The sequence below is a fragment of the Panthera onca genome, chromosome B2 (genome assembly GCF_046562875.1).
Source record: "Panthera onca isolate mPanOnc1 chromosome B2, mPanOnc1 haplotype 2, whole genome shotgun sequence".
In the NCBI taxonomy this organism is placed as follows: domain Eukaryota; kingdom Metazoa; phylum Chordata; class Mammalia; order Carnivora; family Felidae; genus Panthera; species Panthera onca.
In genome coordinates this window covers 110,588,716-110,613,363 of record NC_138343.1, presented here as the reverse complement: position 1 = coordinate 110,613,363, position 24,648 = coordinate 110,588,716, and the positions used below count along the sequence as shown (strand labels likewise).

Here is a 24,648-nt window from a genome sequence, read left to right as displayed (position 1 = left end):
ATATGCTTATAATGAGTTTGGTTTAAGCATATCTTAGATGAGTTTTCGGAACTATGCTAGATTCTACAGATACAGCACTGAATAAATAGGCATGGTGTTTATTTCTCCTATAAGGAGGATAATAGGCATTATTTTTTAGGGTTAACATTTAGACCAATCCAAGAACACCCATTAACATTTAATAAGCACTATTTACACATATAGTGGTGGTGGGGGTGACGATTGTGCCCAATAACAAAATTGTGATTTTCTACCCACCACTCCTGATTCCTTTCTGATTTAATTATTGTTTATCATTAGCATTCTCTCCCTAACAAGTCTTTCTTTTCTGCCTTGTATACAACTTTAAGAAACATTTGCTTTTAAATCCCTACTGTCTCATACTTTGCCAGATCCACGATATGTTTATTGAATTGAATTCATGGTGCATAATATTTTTCTCAATGAAAAAAATTATTGATGATCATCCCAGGACAGCCCTCTTTATTCATTCCTGGAAGTAATCTTGTTATTTAAAAAGATGACAGGTTTCTAAGCATTGCAAATAGGCCCTATGTAAAGATTCTTAAAGGAGTTATTGGTAGTATCTCTAGAGACAGAGGCTCAGAATTAACAAAGACTGGTTTGCTGCATGCATCTGTAAACTGCAGGCAGCATAAAGAATCAGAAAAAAGTGGTAGAAAGAAAGAGGAGAAATCCTACACTTAATTACAGGCATGCATGGTTCCTGGACATAGCATACCCTGTGAGAGTTGCCTCTGATTATCTGAAGTCCGTGGAAGCTGTTCAAGATAAATGTATTAGATTTCCATATTTGTCACAATCAATCCACGGAACATTCTAGTCACTATAAATAGCTGGTATGTACATAGAAATAGATCTGAGAACCTTTGCCTGGTTGTGATTCCTCTAAGGCTGCTGTACTCTCTCTAGCAGGTAAAGGGACCATAGATTTTGGGAGAGGGCTAGTAAATAGAAAGACCGCTGTCCTTGTAATACCAAGTTGTATGACTTCACTTCTCTGTGTCCAATTAAAGGAAACAAAATGAAGGCCTGTTTTATTTTCCTTACATTCTCATTCTTCACATTTGTCTCCTAACCCTTTTGAAAGAAGTGGTGGATTTTAGAGGAGTATCTTTGCTGTGAGGGAACTTTGAATAAAGCATCGTTTTGGTCTAGCCTTGTCACTCTTAATGGCATGGACTTGCTGTCAGACAAAAATAAATTCCTCCTCAGGTAACCTACTGAGACTATTCAAAGCATGTTCTAAAATAGTCTGAAAAAGGAACAAATAATACAGAGTAATTTGAATTGCTGCATGAAAAGCAAGGAAAATTAAGGCTTAATCAAAGAATTATCAAACTAATTAGGTGTTATTTATTAATGTGCCATGTCTTATAATAATCTTATCTGTCAATTCATATGGAAGAGTGCAGATTAAAAAAGCATTCTAGTAATTATGTGAATATATTCCCCTTGTCCTGCTCTAAGGTTCATTTGGGTGGCCCCGTAGATAAAGAATGGAGAATCTATGGCTTTCAAATAAATATATATATAGTTCTTATCACTTTTCTAAAGCAGGCCTTAATTTACATATGAGAATAACAAATATGCCCCATACTTATTTTGGTACAACTAATTGTGAACCAAGCAGTTTGATATAACTGCTTTCGGAGAGACCTAGATGATGAACAAATAGTCCTCACCCCTAGCTTTTTTTCCTGTACAGGATGTTTGTGCAAGATGGAGACAATAATGAATTTTGCAATATTAACATTACTGCTACCAAATTCAACATTTTGATGTCTAATAGTTGCTCAGCATTTTTTGATCCGGTATATATTTTGGTTCTCTAAAAATATTTTCTGAAATACTCTGTTAAGAATACTAATGGTCATAACATGAGTTTCAAAGCAGAAGGAGAAAACAATCTAGTCAGATTATTACAAGTAGAACAATGAACAGTATAAAGCAGCTGGGGAAGAAAAATGGGAGAAGGTAGTAATTAAGTACTAAATCATGTTTGCAGATTATACTCACTATTAATGTCTAAAGAGGAGAGGCCCACAGAGGTTAGGATAGGCTTTATAAAGCTATAGTATGTTTCCAATGCTTACCTTCAACATCATTGTGATTGTTCTTATTAATTGCTTACAATGAGCTTGTTACTTATTTTTTTTAGGTAGTCAAGTTTTTCACTAGAAGGGGGATAAAATAGTCATATAATTATATGTACTTTTCATTAACAACACCAAGTGAGAAATCAACACAGGGTAAAAACTGAACAAAGCAATATCTCACCATATGGATGTCATCTACATCACTGTGCATCCCATTATATTTTAGCGTCTCTCCTTTGTCATTCACACTTAATTATTTATATTACATCTCTTAAATCCCCACTATTCTATTTTATTCCATATTTCTGCTTCGTGGTTGACATGAAGCTTTCCTGAAAGAAAAACTGCCACCTACAAATTACTTTCTATTGTATCCATCCACAGTGTTTAGGTAATAAGCATGTGTTTAGTGGATGAGACTTGTTTGTAATAATTAGAATCTCTTATAGAAAGGGCAAATAGATATAGAGAAAGAACCAGTACTGTCATATTGAAACATCCTATAAAAAACAACCTGATGAATTAATATTCTCTTATAAAATAGTTGCATAAGATGTAAACCGTTTCCACTTTCTATTATTCATGATGGGATTATATTAATGATGATTTTTCTCCCAGAGGAATATTATTTTTTTTGTATAATTATAAGTAGCCTCCTGGCAGACACTGGATAAGCAGTGAGTATTGTTTCAAATGACAAAATGGTATCACTTATACACAATTTAAAACAGGAAGAGAAGTTGGATGATTTCCAAATGTGTCATTCAAGTGAGAATGTATTTGTGAATTTAATTGTGTTGGTAAGCCTATTAAACAGTAATTATTAACATGTTACCATTTATCCTTTATCTATCAAGTGCAAGTATTAAAATATTTAAGTTTATGTTATATGCCTGTAGTTGAAAAGGTGTGGAGTTTTATCATCTTTATTAAAGCACCCAGTAGAGAATTCTCAGCTAAAACAAAACATCAAATCCTTTGTCTCCTCGTGAGATAAATCCTAAAACCTGAAGTTCCCTTTTTCATTGGCTCTATGATTCTTCCTTCAGCTTTCCATATCTCTTTGAATTGCTTGTGAACATGGGATATATGCATGTGTCAGAGACAATTAACAAACAAACCAAAAAAAAAAAAAAAAAAAAAGGAAAGAAATTTTCTCACAGGTGGAGACAAAGGATAGGATAGTTGCAACATCCCTTTGCCAAGTACTGTGTGGTATGGAAATCGCTAAACAGGGTGGTTGAAAAGTGCCAAATTGATTTTATTTTATATGAATGAGATCCCTGTATAAAAGAGAAGCAACACCGTTTTTTCAAATCCCATGCAATAGCTTAAAGAAGTCTGTCTCTGCTTTTGAGGATAAGGAGAAAAAGTCCCAAAGCACCTTGATTTATATGGCTTACCTAGGGTGAAGGAAAACTCAGTCATACACACATTATTCAGCAGCTACCTCCCTTTTAAAGATGTTTGAGGGCGATCAGAGATGATGATCATGATGGCTTTGATGAAGACAATGGAAAGATATATCACTTACTAAATCCTAATGGTATTCCAGGCCAGGTGCTATGCTAAACTCTGGACATGGATCATCTCACTGAGTTCTTACCAAAACCTAGGAGCTGGGTTATAATTTTCCCACCTCATAGATTAGGGAATTGAACGAAGAGGAAGTTTCGGAATTTGCTCAGATGGCTGGATATTATCTCCAGCATTGTAGGGAGAATTATAAATATATTTTAAAAAGGGGGTCACTGCCTCCTAGGTTTTCTTTTCTTTTTTCCTTCACTTTATTTTCTAAGTGGTATAATTTAAGAAAAACTCACCATCCCTGTATATAATGCAAATTTGACATGCACTCCTAAATCTTGTCATTACAACTACCAAAGAAAGAAGGCAGTCTGTTGGTAACTTTCAGTTGTGTTTGTTGGTTGGTCAGTGAAAGTAATATGGTATAGAAACCCCAGGCAAAGGGGACTGTGACTTCATACTCAAGAGCACAATGTTTTTCACTGAAATTACTGAAGGAGTCTTGGATATGGTTTGCTTTTGAATTTCCTGGGATTCTATTAAGTTGGCCAAAAGCCTGATAAAATATCACACAGTTCCATGATTAGATTTTTAAGTGTATTTTATTTTTAATGGTTAAAGTGACAGCAAATTGAGATAGAAGAGAACCTAGGGTAAATTTATCTCGAAGGTTGTTGGTGGGTCCTGAAGTTACTGAGAATGAAAACAACAGATTCTAGCAGTTTAGGAATTGATTTAGCAATCAACTCTGCCAGCTGCTCTCTGTCAATAACCTCTTTGGTAGAATCCTAAAGTCAAACAGCTAGAAAAGACATGAGACAGAAGGAGACATTATTTATTCGTCATGTTTAGATAGTTTACAAAAATGTCAAGCTTCCTAGCTCTTAAGAAGTGAATTTGTTATGCTACTTGTAAGTTATTTTAATATGTTCTGTAAATGTAATGATTTTGTCTTGGGGGCCATATTTTCTCTTATTTCCTCATCTTTCTGATTACATACTTTCCCAATGATCAACAATTTGGTGTGACTTGATTTTCCATCTTTGAGGAAGTCTTTAAAGTGTCTCTGAAAAGTAATACTGAATATAAAGCCTGAACTATTACATTTTGACTTGAGAGTTATGACACATTAAATGTACTCATATTTAGGTGTATGCCATGTTATAATTACCTGGTTGATAAACAACAAACTTATCAGGACTGGTTCTTTTGTATTAACAGCAATGATCAATTAAATGAAGTGAATTATAGACTATTATTAGTCAGTATGTTAATGTGTGAGGGAGGAAGGGCTTGCCTAGGGATATAAAAGAAACCTGAGATTTTAACTCAAAATTTTATTGAGGTTTAGTGATTTTCCTCAAAAACTATACATTTATTTTTATTTTATTTGTTTTTTTTTGTTTGTTTTTCTTTTTTTTTGAGATAGAAAGACAGAGAGAGAGAAAGAGGAGGGGTAGGGGGAAAAGAGGGAGAGACAGAGAGAATCACAAGCAGGCTCCATGGCCCAGAATGGAGTCCAATACAGGATTTGATCTCAGGACCCTGAGATCATGACCTAAGCAATATCAAGACTCAGATGCTTAACTGACTGAGCCACCTAGGTACCCCCAAAACTATGCATTTTTAATTCTACTCAATTATGTGTTTAAAATTTACAAATAAGTATAATATTTTAAATATTTGCCATGCAGAAAAAGTTGATTTCTTTTTATAAATTGACTAAAGTTAGATCTCTTTATTTTTTTTCAGTTTTATTGAGATAATTGACACAATATTATATTAGTTTTAGGTGTACAACATGATGATTTTCTATGTGTGTATATTGTGAAATGGTCACCATAATAAGTTATAATTTTTATAATGCACATAGTTATAATTTTAATGATGAAAACATTTAATATCTCATCTCTCATCAATTTATAAACAATACTATAGTCACCATGCTGTACATTATAGCCCCAGGATTTATTTATCTTATAGTTAATTGGAAGTTTGTACCTTTAGGCTATCTTCACTCATTTCACCCACCCTTCATCCCACTCCACCTCTGGCAACCACCAATTTGTTCTCTGTGGGAATATGAGTTCTATTATTTTAGATTCCACATGTGAGATCTTATGGTATTCACCTTTCTCTGTCTGGCTTCTTGCACTTAGCATAGTATCTTTAAGATTGATTCATATTGCCACAAATGGCAGAATTTCCTTCTTTTTATGGATGAATAATATTCCATTTTCTCTTGATAAATAGATACAGTTAGATAGAGTCCAATTCCAGCATATACATATATCACATTTTTTTAAATCCATTCATCTGCTGATGGACAGCTGGGTTGTTTTCATAAGTAGGCCATTATAAATAATGCTGCAGAAAGTTGATTTCTAGTAAGATGAGCTATTTTTATCCTACAGCTTCTCCAACCACTCAACACCTTAGGAAGTAGTCATCCCCATTTGGTAAAGAATGTCAGATATTTTTGACATTGGAAAATGGCATCTAAGAGACCTAATTTTAATTCATTATAACTTTGAATACTAACAACCGATGGTCAAAAACATGCATTATTTGTATTTTAAATTGTCTTCAAGTGGAACAAGAGGTAAAATGTCCATTAATAACGTCACTTTATTATAATACAGAGAACTTCATTTAAGATCTGCTTTTTAATTATTATAAGATTATATCATTGAGTATAGAATTCTAAAACACAATATAACAACGCAATAATTGCAATTAATTAAAATTGTTCAGCACTATTCCAAATGTTGTTATATATTTTGTTCATTCCTTTTCTCTTTATGCTATTTATAAAATAGACGCAAAATACAAAGACAACATGCTACTGTGCAAAGAAAACAGCACCTGCCATCTTCATATACGGGTCCTGCTTATAAGCACTTAGGTGAATTTAGCAAGTTGTTTAATTTCTTTGGGTTTCAATGTTTGGCACTAAAACACTATTCAAGTTACATTTAGTTGCAGAATTATTTAGGCTGAAAAATACCTGAGTGGATAATTTACATAGTCTTCTTTCCACTTGAGGGGACCTATAGATATTCAGAATATATTACAAGGGTTACATCTTGATTGAATTATTTAATGATGCTAACCTTTCTTCATTTTGGACTTTAGCTCACTTTTTCCCACTAGCCATGAGTAAACACATTAATTTTTCACTTTCATAGCAAGACTGTTGTTCCATTCATAAATAGGTAAAGATACTCAAAGAAAGAAAGTGAATGCTTTGGTCTGGAACCGTTAATGATTAAAAATGAATAAATGAATGAATGAATGAATGAATGAGTGAATGAATAAACAAGTAAATAAAATTTCACTTTTTTGTTGGAAGTATTCTATACTCTATAAAGAACTTAAAAAATAGCTATAATTTGGTCTGTTCTAGAAAATGTGACAGAGTAGCATCTAACATGCACTGATTCACTCATTCAGTTAGTCATTCATTTTCTCCTTTAATGATTCCTTTCCTTTCACAAGTATATAGTGCTGTTGCAGATTCTGTCCTCAAGTTGCTCATAGTCTACTGAAGATTTAAAAACGTGGGGGGGTGTAAAGCCCAAACTTGTATATAAACATCAGTGCATTGATGCTCAGAAGATAAAGTGCATCCTGAGTGCTCTGGGAGCATGTGAGGAGAGTGTGTGGAAGAGAATCAAGGGAGGAGATAAAATGGCCACGTTTTGAGGAATAACTGGAATAAGCCATGTTCTAGGCCATGTCATCACTCAGAATTTGCAATCCCAGAAATATTTGATTAGGGGCATGTGGTGGCTCAGTTGGTTGAGTGTCTGACTTGGGCTCAGGTCATGATCTCACGGCTTGTGAGTTTGAGCCCCACATCAGGCTCTGTGCTGACAGCTCAGAGCCTGGAGCCTGCTTCAGATTCTGTGTCTCCCTCTCTCTCTCTGCCTTTCCCTACTTGTCCTCTGTCTCTGTCTCTCTCTCTCAAAAAAATAAATAAACATTAAAAAATTTAAAAAAAATTTGATTAGATGTCAAGTGGGAGATTTGCATTGTATGTGCGTGAGTGCATTCTAAGTTTTTATTTTTATTTCTTTTAATTGTGACTGCAGTTCATCTAATTTGCCTCATTTATCTCTTTTCCTCCTGGCTTTGGCTTTTGCATTAAAAGAAAAACATATGATTCATTTTACCTATCTGTCTCTTTCTTCCATCTTTACTGTCTGTCCCTTGGTTTACCTTGTGTGCAAATATGATTTGCTGTGGGTTTGGAAGACATATGGTTCAGAGAGCTAGAAGAAACTAAGAAAAGTAAAGAAACAGGAATTGTGAAAAACTTAAAAGTCTCCCAGTGAAAGTCTATCTAGAATTGTGGAAATGAGGTCAGGTAACAAAAAGATTGATCTTTAAGTAGGGAGTCTTTTTGATGGGCCACTTGGGGTCAATTCAGCATCTAATTAAGGTGAAACAAAACATGAACACCAAAGAAAACTGTAAAACTCTTCATAGAATGAACTAAATACTTACAGATCTTTCAAGGGTTAGGAATCATTGATAATAATAGATAACTGGCATTTATCTCGATCTTCCAAATAGACATTAAATAAATAGAAAAATAAAATAGAGTGGAAAAGGTCTTAATCTTATATTGGACTTGCTCTCAGTGTATGATTTTGTTAGGCCATTTATCCTTCCAGGGGCTTTTTTTTTCCATTTGAAAACTCAGGGTGTTGGAATAGCTGATTTCAAAGGTCTCTCCTATACCCCAAAACTCTAGGATCATGATTCTGTGCCTCTATTTTCATTAGATCCCAAACATCAGGTATTTTGTCATAATTGAGGTATAAGGCTAAATAGAACAATGATATAATCTCAAATCAATCTTGTTTCCTTTCTTTTCGTTGACTGTTCCATGGAAAATTATTTCTACTTCATAAATTGGAGATGAAGAGGAAAAAACACTAATATTACCTTTATCATTTTTAATCAAAAGAATGTATGAAATATGCATTTGGCTGCTATTCCATGCTTTCCATCAAAGTGAATATGCAAATATATAACACATGGAAATATTAGGGAAGCTTTTTATCAGGATGCAAAGAAACCTTTCCAGTAGAAACATTTTGGCCTGGAGGAGTTTCTTTGATCTAAGAAGTTAAAGAATTTGGTGTTTTAAAACACTTATAATAGGGTTGTGTAACCAATTTATACTAAATAATCCATTTGCCTAAAACTTTTCTAAAATCATAGCAAAAAACTTGTAAATTAATTACCAACATAATATATTATTGGAATAATCTAATATAAAGTAACTATGGCTTCTACTTCAGTGTCCTCTATATAAGACCTCTGGCAAAATTAAAAACTACATAATCCAAGTGACAACAATGACTAAGCAGTTAGTTCATAAACAGCACCTGGCTGGGTAAATGGAAAATTCCTTGCCCTTATCTGAGTGTTCTCAGTTGTTCCCAGAAGCTCAAGTCAAATGATTTCTTTCCCTCACTTCTTACATTAAATTCATTTAATAGTCCTATTGGGTTTGTGTCAAAATGTACTCTGAATCCATCCACTTACCTCCAATTCCTATGTTTTTTATTTATCATATATTTTAAAATGCCACCCATTATTCTGAATAGCATTTCTTATTACTTTTTCTTGATACATTTTTAATAAGATACTTATTTCCATTTTACTTGTTTAGTTACTGTTTTTTGTCTCCACCCACTGGAATCTCAGCTCCACGAAATAGGTGATTTTGTCTGTATTGTTCACTACTATAACTCCATATCCTACGGAAGTGCCTGGTACTCAGTAGGCATTCAATAAATACTTGTTGCATTAATGATTGAATCTCTACCTCAAACCACCTAGTCCAAGCCCATGTCACTTTCTTACTTTCTATCATTTCAATAGTCTCCACCTGATATCTTGCTGTCCCTCATATCCTTTTCTCTACAAACATTGTTTTGGTTCACACACCAGCCAGTGATCTTCAAAAAACCTACATGCTGTACTAAAACCCTACAAAATCTTACCTTTGTCCTTAGGATAAATCCATACTCACCGGAATAGGCTAGAATGGTCTGCTATGAGCTTGTCTCTGTTTTCCATCACCGATGACTGTTAAACAAGCCAGTCTGGTCACTAGCTTAGGCTTTTTGTACTGCTATTCTCTGTCAAGAATCCTTTTATCAGACATCTTCCTAAGGTTTGCTCCTTTGTATTCAAGTCAGAGCTCAGATGTGTTCTCCTTGGAGAAAGGGCCACTTCCTATGTTATGCATTCGTGCAGTTGTGTAACAAAGGCCTCCAACTCTGATTCCCCCACCCCAAGACAGCATGCCCTGGACTGGAGCTGAAACTGGCCAGGAGAGAGCTGCCTCTTAATTTTGCACTAAGCAGGTTTTCCTGACCAAATCTTACCACCGTGGCCTGCATATACTCAGAAGACACATTTTTCGAATTTGCACAAAGCTTCATAGGCTAGTGGAATCGTGCTTAACGGTGGCCCTCCTCTTCCCTTTCTGTCCATTTTAGCATAGTCTCTTCCCTCTAAAATTTATCTGCCTCATCACTCTATTTTAATGTCCCTACATTTCTGAGATCTGAAATTATATGTCTTGCCTGTCTTAAATTATTAAATTATTGCCTGTCTCCCTCCATCTCTAACATAAACTCCGTAACAACAGCGTATTTCTCTATCTTCACTGTGGTCCCTCAGTGATTTCATTTGCCCAAGAACACTCACAACAACCAGCTGGAGCAGAGATTATGGTTCCCATTTTATCTTGAAACCACTGAGACCTAAGTTAAGTGATAATTGTCTGTTTACTGAGTGCCCCATCCACTCGACTGAGTACAAGGGATGCAAAGTAGCTGTGTAGAATTTAGCAATTCATGAGTGGGAGGTATAAAGGTGTATTGGAGTAAACACCTCCTTGATTCACCCATTTCATATGAACTCCAGAACTTCTTCAAGTAGTTCTTTTATTGGTGAGGTCCTCATTTCTTGGGCAAATTCACAAATCTGGGATTATTATATGAGTGGTCTAAAATTTTTGATCTCTATTTTAACAGATGGGGTGGGAAAGGGAGGGATGGTTGACACCCCAAATCCTTCTGGTCCCCTGTCCAAACTACATGGCAAGAGAAAGACACTCAGTAAGGAAACTTGAAGACCAAGATGTCCCCATTTTAAAATAAAAGACACTAGCAAAATCACGTCTCAGCCTAAAATATAAAACCATATTTTTGTTTAATGTTACTATTTGTTCAATTCCAAATTTTAAAAATGTTATTCTGCACATATAAAAATAGTGCAGCATACACAATTAATGTTATCGCTTTCACAAACTTGAGCACGATTTTCTTACTAAATTCAGATCTCCCCACTTCACCATTAGTCATAGATTCACAAATGATTTTTATGAAATTGAAAGAACAAATTGGGATAGGAATTTGTAATTATTTTATACATTGTATTTTTTAAATGTAAATGAACTTGAACTCAACGGTCATTTACTGGAATGACACCTTCTCCATCCCAGAATCTATTACCATTTGCTGTTGGCAGTACAGAGGCCTTTCAAAGATCTTCTGGATGCACTTAGTACCTTCAGGAGAATGCAGTAGTGGCCTGGAGAATTAACTATCTGTCAGGCATTAGAGGAAAACATCTCCTCAACATTTGTTTCAAGATTTAGGGGATAGTCTTTAGTTGTATAGAAATGTTGTAGAAATAGGGAATCTCCTTTGATAAAGAAACTAGACAAATTAAATGTTAGTATAGTGAACTGTTTTTTACTTCATGTGATCTGAATTCAGCTCATAGCCTCCTACTTGACTTGAGATTCTGAGTAATTCCATTCATCATTCCTAGCAGTGTAAAGAAAACATTGGTAACTTAGATCATTAGAAGGAGTACACACTGTCTACTATCCCCAGTGGAATTTGACTAAATCAGAAACAATCAAATTGACTTGTGTGAGAAAAAACTCAGAACAATAAAATATTGGCAGCTTACAAACATGCCATTCAGGTATTATGGAAATAAGCCAGCCCAAATCACTCAAGGAACAAAAATAAAGCCAATTCACTATGTTTGAATGTCAAAGGGATTTTCAGGTAATAGCTTGCAAAATGAAGGGCACCTTTCGAGTTCCAACATAAATTTCAACAACCTAAATTGTTCCTTCAGAGAGTAACAATCCTCCGGAATTCTGAAGGAATATATTCCTAATAAAATTGTAAAAACTTCTTTCTTGTAAATGAGTTCTGTTATTTATGTCATGTTTAATTTTATCTGTTGTTATGTCTTTGTTTACTTGTCTCCAAGTCTGTTTCAAGTTCTCTTGTGTAATTAGATGGGACATAAATTGTAAATTAATTATTGGAAAAATTGGTATTTTGAGTATTTACTATGTGTTAGATGCTTTAACACTTAATCCTCATAACATTCCTAAAAACTAGCCTCATTTTATAAAGGCCCTAAACTGAGGCTTGGATACTTCATGAGATTTTCAAGTTTACCCAGTTTGTAAATGATGAAGCTGAAACTCTCACACACACATATATATATATATATATATATATATAAACGCTCACCATTTGCCTCTAAGCATACAGTCTTTACACTAAGCAACAGTTTTAACTATAAAATTCTACTATTAATTTGACACTATATTAGCAGCATTTATTATATGATATTAAATTTATTCATATTTTTTAAAGTTTATGTATTTATTTTGAGAGAGGGAGCAGGAGTGGGGAGGGGAGGGAAGAGAGAGAGAGAGAAAGAGAGAGAGAGAGAGACTGAGAGAATCTTAAGCAGGCTTCACACTGTCAGCACAGAGTCCAATGCAGGGAACCATCTCACCAGCTGTGAGATCATGACCTGAGCTGAAATTAAGAGTAGATAGCTTAACTGAGTGAGCCACCCAGGCACTCCTATATTTGTTCATATTTAAAATTGGGGGGCTCTTGGGTGGCTCAGTCAGTTAAGTGTCTGACTCTTCACTTTGGCTCAGGTCATGATCTCATGGCTGGTGAGATGGAGGCCCCCCCACCCAGTTGGGCTCCACTGATAAGGTGGATCCTGCTTGGGATTCTCCATTTCCTCTCTCTCTGGTCCTCCTCCACCCTTTCTCCTGCACCCCCCACCCCGACACACACACTCTCACTTTCTCTCTCTCAAAATAAATAAACATTAAAAAAAAAACTAATAAAATAAAATGGTCTCAGATTTCAACAGTATTCTCTGACATTATTTGAACACGAAAGAAGACTTTTCTTTATGTCAGTACTAAAGTCATGCGTCATGCTCTACTATGACGTATCTGATTTGTTTTAGTGCTCCCTAGCACAACAAAAACTTGTTCTGAGCTGATAATTCCCCTGCCAGGGTGACTTATAACTGTCACTCTGAAGGTAGGAAGACATCTGGCTTTTTCTTTCTCTGTTTTTTTTTTGTTTGTTTGTTTTGTTTTTTGTGTTGTTGTTGTTGTTGTTGTTTGTGTGGTCCTACTTCCCCACTGTGTCCACTGCCTCACAATCTAGCAGTTAGACATTTTAGGGAGTGTGATATAGTTGATTACAGTTGTAGAGAATTTCTGACATAAACTGGATATTGCACTTTCAGCTGCAGAAGGCACCAGTTTGTTTGTTTTAGGAGTCCTACGTATGTTGGCATCCAGTAACTGTTTTTTCACCAGATTCTCTCTGTGTAGAATCTCTTCTCTTAATTTCTTTACCTGGCAAACTAATTTTAGGTCTTCCAATGCAGTTTACAGTTAATCTACTCCAGGGATCTTTCTACAACACCCCCTCTGTATATATTATTTACCATCATCACACTGTATTATAGTAATCTATTATAGTGATCTAAGTCTGTTTTAGTCAGTATATTGGGAACTTCTTTAAGGCAGGGCTGGGGTTTAATGTTTTTGGTATTACTATTATTATTTTTTAATGTTTATTTATTTTTGAGAGAGAGAGAGAGAGAGAGCACAAGCAGAGGGGGGGCAGAGAGAGGGTGAAACACAAAATCTGAAGCAGGCTCCAGACTCTGAGTTGTCAGCCCAGAGCCCGACATGGGGCTCAAACTCACAAGCCATGAGACCATGACAGGAGCCAAAGTTGGATGCCTAACCACTTATTATTGATGCATAATAAGTGCTCACTAAAATGTTTTTAAAATAAAATAATGACTTTATAGTTCTTCCAGGAAAATCTAAAAAGATTTTAGGGTATAAAGTATGAATAATTCCTTTGGAAAGAATTTCATATATTTTTGAAATAAATTTCTAAAAAGCTTATCAAGACTATAAAAGATTGAGATTTTACATCACCACTGTTCATGAAAGTATGACCTGGAAAGAAGTGACTTAGATTGAATAGGCACCATTCTATGAAGATATTTCTGAAAACCTTAGTATTTAGAAACAATTGATTTATATTCATGGCCACTTGTACTTTAAGTTTTAATCATTTAATTGACTTCTTCCTAAATCTAGATTCTTCCTAGATTTAAAAGCTACAAAATATCAGCCTACTTTAGAAATATTTTCTTCAAGAACAGCTCTCTAGAAAGATTTGAGAATGGATATTTACAAGTATACATCCTTTTGACTTATGAAGTAAGTAGAGACTGAGTCTCCCACCTGCAGTCATGGACTCCCTTATAGAAGACGACCCTTTTCTGGCCTTAGGCAGTGGGAAAGGGGCTTTGAGCACCTCAAATCTGGAGCCTACATGGAAATTCAGCTCACTTCTTAGGAGCTGAATGGCCTGAAAACCTGTTCACTTTAGTTTTCAAACCATAAAGTGAGAATACACCTACTCCTAAGGATCTTGTGAAAATTAAATGACTTAATGTATCAAAACTGATTGGGATTGTTCTAGGCATAGAGTAAGCAGTATGTAAATGTTAGGTAGGGAAAAATAATGGAGATCAAACTTTCTGTAGAGTGCCCAGCCTCATCTTCTCTTTGTACACTGAAAGAGGAACTTTCATGTTGCCATCTGTTTCTATCAGATCTTTGCTCTCATTAGGAAAAAAATTAATAATAATACGGATCGATACTTTTCTAGGTATACGACTGGCGTGTCATGAAACAATGTGCTTTTATGCATGCTTGAATATGCTCAAGAATCAACCTAGATGGTCTAACCACTATAAGGGAATCCTATAATGAATGGAGACTAACCGCTATTTGGCAAGAGGGTCCAGGATTCCTCCCTTCTCACCACCACAGAAGGTGGTGTGTGTGCCTCTCCAGTTGCTCTGCTTGCTAATCCACAATTCACCAGACCAAACTAATTTTGACAAATTCTAAAAAAAAAGGAAAACTTCCAGTAAGCAGGCAGGTCTGCTGACATTTGATAATATCTAGTTGTCAGTGAGATTTCAGAAGGTGCCTATGCCCACACCAATTCCTGGATTTAAAAGAAACACACAGCAGAAATTTGTGGAATGAAAATTAATGATAAAACATTTTGCAGGCATTTCATACGGGATCATATGTTAGTTAATGTTTACAGTTCATGGCCTGGATGGTTTTGGTTAATTAAAGAAATCACTTGGGATAAGGAAGCACTCAGAAACGATTGTGGGTTTTTATACAGTTCATAATAAGCCCAGAGACTTGAGGGAGCCTTTCAAGGCTCTATAAAACTGAATATATTTTCCCTTTGGCCCATTATTTACTCAACTGCAGGTCATTTACTTCAGCAGGAGAAAATGTACCTGTTCAATATCAAAAGGCCCATGAATTTTAACCTTCTTTTATTGCCCTATTATATCATTTGAGAATTCTAAGTTAAATGAAAAAAATGGTGATTTTCTCTATATTAGGACTCCTCTCAGCTTCTGTGATTTTAGTTTCCATAATTTAAAGTGCATATTGAAAATAAATTGCTTTATTTGATTGCATGTAGATTTTCCATTAATGAAGTCCAGTAGATATATTTAACATTGTATATACATCTATGAAAAGTAATATATTCAGAAATAGCTCTGAAGATAACGGAACCTGTGTATGTATCCACTTAAAGATCTCACCTAATAACAATTTTCTTATTGCATAATAATATGAATTTATACTTCAGATTATGAATTATGCATGTTGGGGAAGGATCTAGCTATTTTAGTAGAGGATATTAAATTTGTTAATACTTTTTTTTCAATACCCACTCCTGCATTGTGTGCACAGGACAAAGCCCAGCCGTACCACCTCCATTACCAACAGAACGAGCTTCCAGACCCACTCCGGCATCACCTACTCCTGAAGGCAAGTATTTTGTGTTTCCAAAGTTCTCCTCTATTATAGATAAAGTAGAATGCAGAGAAACAAAAAACAATAGTAACAGCAGAAACAAAAAATCCATATTTTCTTAAATAGTGTTGGTACATCTAAGCTACAGTTTCCTTTCCCTGAAATTACAACCTGCTGTCTTTTGGAAAACCAAAATTTTTCCTCTTAAGATTTTATACTGGTGATCATCAGCTTCCAGAAGAATGACCAGCTTCATGCTCTGGAAATCAAGCTAGAAAGTACAGAGACAAATAGTCAAGGATATGTCAGGCAACTCATGCAGTTTTACCACAACTTGACCAATTTAGTGTCTTTATGACTCTAGGACAGAGTTTCTGGGTTTAAATCTGAGTTTCACCTCTTACTAGTTTTGTACATTTTCATTTACTTAAACTCACTCTTCATGAGTTTTATCACCCATGAGATGAGTTGAAAATAGTACTGAGCTCATAGAATTAGTGTGAGGATACAATGGTGTGTATGTGTGTGTGTGCCAGTTTATAAGCACTTTATAAAATTAATGACTAAGACTGCTGCTATTAATTAGTTCTTCAAAATATGGTGTTTGGGGATTGGCAAAATTAGGGGAGGCAAGCGTCATCACAATCAATTTTTCAAAAGCATTTGTCTTCATTTATTCATTCAACTATCATTTATTAAATTCCAACCATGGGATCACATCAGGTATTGCCCAAAGTACTGGAGATTCAAAGATTAATAGAAAATAGTTCCTGTCCTACCAAGACTCAGTTTACAGGTGTAAAATTAAAAGTAATTGAAGAGGAGCCAGATATAAAACACAAAGAATTAAAGCCAAGTGCACCACTACTTTTTTGCAAGGGTACAGATGGAGGTCTCCTTCAGACCATCATAGCACCCCTTCCACTCCTAGCTCTGTCAAACACTGAAAAGGACCTTCTGTGTGTGTGTGTGTGTGTGTGTGTGTGTGTGTGTGTGTGTGCGTGTGTGTGCGTGTGTGTTTATGGACACAGACTGCTTACCCAGATTCCACACCCATCTGTCCAGCAGCTGTCAACTTTGTTCACCCCATGAGTTCAGCATCCCCAGAGAAAGAACTGTCTTGCAGAAAAAAATCAGAGTCCTAGGACCTGAAGTATAAGAGAGGAAAAAATTTCAGGTGGACACACCCTGTCATCCCCACAGACCCTTAGACCTAGAGCAGGATGTAGCCAGAGGAGGGCCCATAGAGCCCTGTAAAGCACAGAACCTACGGGAGGCACCTTGGTTGCTGGGTTCTAAGAGTTGTGGTGATTACCACCATAAGATAAGAACCAAAATAGAAATCAGTGCTGAGTACCGTGGAAGCTTAAAGAAGGGAGGGCATAGCTCTGCTTGGAAGAGGTGAGGAGAATTCCAGGAAAGGCTTCTCTGCAGAAGTGACTGTGGAGCTTAAATCCCAAGAATATGGAAGAATACGCAAGGAAGGCAAGAACATTACCAACAAAAGAATTGGCATATGCAAAAACATGGAGATGAGAAAGAAAGAGGTTTTGTTCAGATACACCTAAGTACTTCATCCTGGAGAGAAAGAAGGCAGCATGAAGAGGGTCTGGGACAGATGAAAGGGCATGCAAAGGACAGATCACGAAGTGCCTTATAGGCTAAGCTTGGGATTTATATTTATCTTTAAATTTTTGTTATAAAGCATTGAATAGTAAAATAAATCAGCAATATACGCAGCCTGCAGATACATTTATCAACATTTTCTATTCTTACTTATCCAAACTTTCTTTTCTTTCCTTTTTTTCTTCCTTTTTTTTACTGCTTATATTTTTATTACTTTTGCAGATCTCTGATATCATGCTATTTCATCCAGCTAAGGAATTTTTATTTCCTTTTAAAATTTTTGACATGTTTACATGGTTCAAATTTTAAAAATTACAAAAATGATGTAAGCTAGTGGAAAGTTACCTTTCTGGCCCTATGCACTAACTACACAGTTCTCCTTGTAGGCAACCAATGTTAGCTCCTTCCAGAGATATTCTGTGCATATACAAGCAAAATATTTTCACCTCAGCTAAGTAATTTTTTTTTCTATAGACGATAAGGAATTTCCCATAGATGAGATAGATATGTTCATTTTAAAAGGACAATTTGACTGCCATCTTGCTGGTCTAGACAGGTGGTATGAGAGTGACTGCAGACACTTGAGAAGAGAATAGTCCAACTAAGTTGTAATGCAAGCACTTAACAGTGATGTAACGGTTGGAGAGAGCAGGTAGATCGGAAAAGTACCTGGAAAGGGAATCAATCGGTTAAAGTATCTGATTACTATACATGCAGAGATGCAACAAGTAATTAAAATGACTCCGGCTTTCTGAATTAGATATCGAGGTGGACAGAGGTGCAGTTAACTAAGATGGGAAACCACTGAAATAAAACAGGCCTGGTGAGGAGAAGGAGGATGGTCATGGGTTTAGGACAGACTGGTACACGACAGTTTCACATGGGCTTCCAGGTAGGATTACTGAGCAGACCATGCTAAATTGGCACATGGAACTCCAGAAAATATTATATGGCTGTTATCTGGAATTATATACTCATGTAAGCTGTCCTTTCCTCTATGCCTTACTTATCCCCAGATGAAGCTCCATAATGAGAAGGAAATGTCTGAGAAGTTCAGTTCATTTCATGTATCCAAACCCCTCTTTCAAAGGGGACCAGGTCTTATTGAACATTTCTTGTTACCTAGAGGGATTGTGGGAATTCTGTGTCTCTGAAAATAGTGATTTACAGCCTGTGCTCTAGAATCACACAGATCTGTATCCAAATTCTGATTTTGCCATTTTCTACCTGGAGGAACAAATGCAATAACTAAACTTTTAGCCTGTTTATTAGTAAAATACTGATACTCATATTACCTGTCACAGAGAGGTCTTGTAAAGACAGAATAGAGCTACAAATATTTCAATTATTATTACTGTGTTTGATATTCATAAACTTAGGAATTCTCCTTCAACTGCATTTTATTGATTTAAGACAACTTTTCACAAAGAATAGTTTGCAGATAGTCAGCACCAAAATCAACTGTGAAGCTTCTTAAAAATTCATATTCCCACCATATCTTAGACCTAACATATCAGATTCTCTGGCAATTCAGAGAGGAAAGAAATCTCTATTTTTATCAAGCTCCTCAGTTGAATCTTATACACACTAAATTTTGAGAACCTTTGGTTTACGTCCATGTGTAAAAAAACCTTACAGATGCAACAAACTGTTTTACACCAAACACCTAAACTTGGTAGCCTGTTTCAAATAGTCTTTTCTATTTTGTTTTAATTAAATGAAATTAATTAATTTAATTTAATCTGAATGCCTTGGTGAGAGATGCATTATCCAATTGACTACAGACCAAATGATCCTTTTGGCTATACATTTATATTTCACACAGCTAATAGCCAGGGAAGGATTTGGGTAGCTGTGCAGGTGATGTTTTCCTTTGGTTGTGTTCTGATATCAGCATGTTCTATGCACCTTCTGTCCAGATCCTGACCAAGTCACACCTGCAGTTATGCTCTCTGCAACTCATATTTATTTAGAATATTATGTTTTCTGTACTTACATGAATTTTACATTTGATATTTCAAAACCTTGTAAAGTACACATTATTAAGGATTAACAAATGTAGGTTTGAAATTTATTTATTTATGCTAAGTTAGTAAATAGCAGATCTGGGTTTCCAGCCCAGAATTTCTAGTTCTATGCCCAAGGATCTTTCTCATATACTGCTATGAAGACATCAGCATTTGAGGCTCCTACCTTCATGTCTTCTGAGGCCTCAACAAGTTTTGGAAGATGAAGATATAAAGTGTTGTGCTTTAGATTTCATGAAGTTCTGTGATAGAAACATCATGTTCTGATCTTAGTATAGAGAAACCTAGCAATGCTTCTTAAAATTTAGTGTGCGCACAAATCTCCTAGGGCTCTTGTGAAACTGTAGATTCAAATTTGGTAAGTCTAGTGTGGGGCCTGAGATTCTGCATTTTTACCAAGCTCCCAATGTTTGCTGATGCTTCTGGTCTAGGACTCCATCTCAGTAGCAAATCCCTAGGTGATTTAGAGGGAAGTGGAGAGCAATTAAATATTTCTAAAAATGCTTTTAATTTAGTGCTAGTCACCTAAATGACCTGTAATTGGCCAAATGTCCTTCAGAATGACTAAAATGTCACCCATGGAGAAATTTTGACTGCTACTTGTCTGGGAAAGAACAATAGTTTTCAAGTCAAGTACCTAAGCATTCTAGAAAGGCTTGCAAGAGAGCAAGAGAAATGCCAGTGGGAATGGGGGGAAAGGTTACATTATACTTGCAAATTATAATAACCTAGTGTACAGTATGTAAAATATTTTGATTTGGCCAGCTACACAAATGGAATGAACTAGTAGCTTTAAGCTTTAAATAAAATCCTGTATCATCTGTTAATCAGTGGTATATCAATACCCATCTAAAAAAAAAAAGAATTTTTTTGGTCATTAGAGATCACAATTTAATGTAAAGTACATGTAAAATCTTACTCCAAGACTCCAAATCAACAATGCTTCCTGAATTTTTAGAGAACAGTCCAGGACTAGTCCCAGGTTTGAAACCTTTGTCTCCCATCCAAAACTGCCGCACACACATTTTATTGGGTCCACACAAGTTTTCTACGTACTGATTTTTAAGTGTGGTCATCTTGAATATGGGGAGTTTCCCATTGTTTCCATCAACTGCCACACCTCTGTTTCACCCATTCACTCATTTGGCTCTTGATGTCATTTCTGTGTGTGACCATTATGTGAAGACAATTCCTCTCGATATTATAATTTCTTAAATTCCTGATCAGCACTGGATGTCTTGGTTTGCAAGAGCTGCCAGACAAAACACAACAGATCAGGTAGCTTACGCAACGGAAACTTCTCATAGTTCTTTAGGATGGAAGTCTGAGATCAGAGTGCCATGATGGTCAGGTTTCTGGAAAAAGCCCATGTCCTGGCTTGTAGACATCTACTCCTTGCTATCTTCACATGGTGAAGAGAGAGCTCAAGTGGCTCTTCCTGTCCTTGGGACACAGTTCTATGGGATCACGGCTCCTCTCTTACGACCTCATTTAAGCTTAATTACCTCCTAAAGGCCCCATCTCCATCCAGTACAGTCATATGGGGGTTAGGGCTTCATGTGTGTATTTGGAGGAGACACAATTCAGTCCTTAGCACTTGGTAACCTCTGAGCCTCATTATTAGTAAATTAGCCGCTTAAATGTTTACCTTATACAATTAGAGTTGTTTAAATATTTCTTTTTGCGTAGTTGATGATTTGCCTTTGCATTTCTCTTATATGTGGTTTCTCACCAGTATAAATTCCCAACTTGTATCATCTTTTGCATATGCTTGATATTGATAGGAGTTAAATATTTTTAAAAATGTCTTAACTGGACTCAAATGTAACTGAGTTATACTGAAAATAATAAAACCAAAACTGAGTAAACTCATCACTAGCAATTATTGTATATCATTTACCTAGCTAGTAAGCAGATTATTTAGAAAAAAATGCTCAGAACTTGAGAGAGAGAGAGAGAGACAGAGACAGAGAGAGGTCAGAGTCACATTTTGTTTGGCATTTGGACTATAAGAGCTTGTGTTACTGGAGATAATTTGACAAAAAACTGACGAGTGACTCTGTCACTGCCCCAATGTTCACAGGACAAGGGATAGCCTATAAATAATAGTGTCACCTTAAGTTTCATTGGATTCTAATTCTGTTGTTGTTGTTGTTGGGATATGGACATAAATCAAGGAACTCCAATTCCCCAATTTGAGACAGATTTTGATAGATTATTCAAGTGTTTGGCTCCAGTTTATCTCCTACAAGAGGTTCATAAAACACCAAGTAGAAAATGTTTTGCCTATCAGTCTGTCACTTGGAAAAGGATGTGTCATTTGTAAAGTGGGACACTTAGGCTTCTATTGTTCTATTAAAGAGCTATTTAATTTGACATTTTATCCTGGAACCCAATATGGTGTTTAAGTGAATAACATAATGATGCAGGATTACAGGGCTTTTGCTAGTATCTCCTTTTACTCCCAGAGAAGGAGTCTTTATGCTGAGAACACTGGCCCTGAACAGGTTCCCAAGGAGTCCATGCTATCAGGCGATGCTGAGATCATGGGCTTTGTCAAGGCTTGCAGATGTGCCTGCAACTTCATTAACATAATTGATTAGGAACTAGGACATATTTAGTATTAATCAAGCTGTTTTTAGTGAGGTTGATTATGCACAGTCCTTGATGCACTATTTTAGTCTGAAACTTCCTTAGGGCCAAGTTGCAAGAAAATGGCATTACGTAAAAAGGAAACTGCATGTGGCACTAACGTATGCTATTTGATTTGAGGAATACAGATAGAACAGGTAAAATGTGGGAGCTTAAACATATTTTGCATTTTTTTTGTTTTAAGAAAGTAGAGCTTATCTATACACTGGATTATTAAATTTGTTCACAGGACATTGGCAACAGTTTAGAATTTTAACAGATTTTAAAAAATCATGGACCTTGCTGTGAATGAAACTGCTCTCATGTCTGTGAGGCCCTTAAAAGCTTCTGTTGTGTTTTCATGGCACTGAAAACAAGGAAAATCAGTTTCTCACAGCACACACTTCCTTCTTGGAAATCTTGGTGTGCTTCTCAAGCTATTTGTCTCATGCCTTGAAAATGTATCTTGCCGTCCTTTAACTTCGCTCCTCTCCCCACATCACATGCTTTGCACATCATAATGAAGTTTTTATTGCTTTAAATATTTGGATGTGAGGACTGATTGTATATTAAATCAGTTGTTTCCTTTGACTCCTCCTATATTTTTTAGGATATGTCTGGCCATGGAAAGTTGGCTACAATAGCATTAAACAAATCTCATATAACAATCACATCATGTAATCATTTCTGACATTGTCAATTGGCATTTAATTATGGATATAACTTAAAAGGGACTAACTTAAATATAATATTAATTCTCACATTCTTTCTAAAACAGTATTACATTTTGTGACAGAATTCCCATATCCACTGGGAGCTCTCCTGGGGCTCAAAAGACTGCAGGTTCAAAGAGCCACTAAAGCTACCACTTACCTCATTAAGAGAGCTTATCTACTGAGTTCCTCCCCCAAAGAAATGGCAACTGTTATATTAACATTAGGTTATTCTTATGTTTAGCCACTTTATCATCAAATGTTCATCAGAACTGTATTTCTCAGGAGGAATTAGCCCCTGACTCCTCTCAGACAGAATCCTCAGTGATTAAACAGCTTCAGGCATCATTTTCCCAACCTCACCCCATCACCAAAAAAAAAAAAAAAAAAAAAAGTTGCTTCATAAAATCGTAGTAGAAGCACAGTTACCAGATATGATCCCATTATTTTTTAATCAACAATGCGAAAAGATTTTTTTCTTTCCCCCTACTCAACATGGACATCTCCCACAACATCATGTTTTTTGTTGTCATTGTTCTCTAAAGAATAGAAGATTTCTACTCACATGTAATTATTCAACATTTAGTGTAAAATTGTCACAACTTGTCTATTGTGGCAAATATGTGGAAAGAAGTTATGTGATCCTTTATTAACTATATATCTTATGCTTAAGTTACTTTTAATATTCCATTATAAACATATAATTTACATAAATAAAGGCAAATATAATAAGGTAAATAAATACTGTATACCCTATCATCTTCTTGAATAAATACACAATTGGTACTTAGTACGGCAATTGTAAATAATATAATAAATGCCATCATCCATATGTGGGCAAAAGAACTCTAGAGAGAAGGCCAAGGACTCAGCTTCTAATCCCAGCTTTGACACTAATCAGTTATATGACCTTTGACAAATCAACTGACTTTAGGATCTCCATTTCTTCACCTGTAACGTGTGGGGACAGAACTTAAATGGTCTCTTTCTTTAAAATGTTTGTTTGATGTTTATTTTTGAGAGAGAGAGAGAGAGAGAGAGAGAGACAGAGTGTGAGCAGGGGAGGGGCAGAGAGAGAGAGAGAGGGAGACACAGGCTCCAGGGTCTGAGCTGTCAGCACAGAGCATGATATGGGGCTTGAACCCATGAATCATGAGATCATGACCTGAGCTGAAATCACATACTTAACTGACTGAGTCACCCAGGTGCCCCTAAATGGTCTCTTTAAGTCCCTTTTTACTTCCACCCAAGGATTTTAAGCTTATTGTTTTCAGGCTGATGGGTTGGTAATTAACTGCCTTAAGAGCAGAGGGAGGACTTAATGGCTTTGTACAGAGGTTAAATAGCTACCAGAGATGTTTACAGTATGCTTGTGGTCTGGATAGAGATATCTACTTGGGACAACCAGGCATGCCCCTATGCAATGAATAGTACCACGATGCATTATTTACTGATGTACAGAAGTAAGTTGTACAGACCATAAAAGCTGTAAAAGTTAGGATGAAGATGAGATATGAGTGAGGCAAGGCTATACAATGAAATCACAAGACTTGCATTGGGCCATAAAGAGTGGTTTGGTAGGATTTGTGTAGAGGAGAATGAAGCATTATAGGAAACTTATTATAAAATTATTTCTTACCATAAGATGAATCCGAGGACAATGTTCTACAGGAGCTAGTAATGTTTTATTTACAATTCTATTAAACCAAGAACTTTATCACCTTAGCTCTTCAGTGAGATATATCCTA

At 35.8% G+C, this 24,648-nt stretch overlaps 1 protein-coding gene and 1 long non-coding RNA gene across 5 annotated transcripts in view; one reads left to right on the top strand and one right to left on the bottom strand.

Annotated features, from left to right (window-relative positions):
- The window catches only part of TRDN (triadin), a 388,244-nt gene that overhangs the window by 133,009 nt on the left and 230,587 nt on the right, over positions 1-24,648 (top strand). Inside the window, exon 10 of one of the 2 annotated variants that reach the window (XM_060616557.3) lies at positions 15,841-15,922. In XM_060616557.3, the coding sequence (XP_060472540.3) occupies positions 15,841-15,922 (82 nt within the window). Of the gene's footprint in view, positions 1-15,840; positions 16,895-24,648 lie in introns of those variants that run through there. The other variant, XM_060616555.3, reaches the window with a different exon arrangement.
- LOC132667598 (uncharacterized) overlaps positions 1-24,648 on the bottom strand; it is a 48,578-nt gene that overhangs the window by 14,444 nt on the left and 9,486 nt on the right. The window contains exons 2-4 of one of the 3 annotated variants that reach the window (XR_009605254.3): positions 24,540-24,645; positions 14,836-14,960; positions 743-782 (exon numbers count right to left, since the gene is read on the bottom strand). This is a non-coding gene — a long non-coding RNA (uncharacterized LOC132667598). The remainder of the gene's footprint in view (positions 1-742; positions 783-14,835; positions 14,961-24,539; positions 24,646-24,648) is intronic. The other 2 variants (XR_009605252.3, XR_009605253.3) reach the window with 2 other exon arrangements.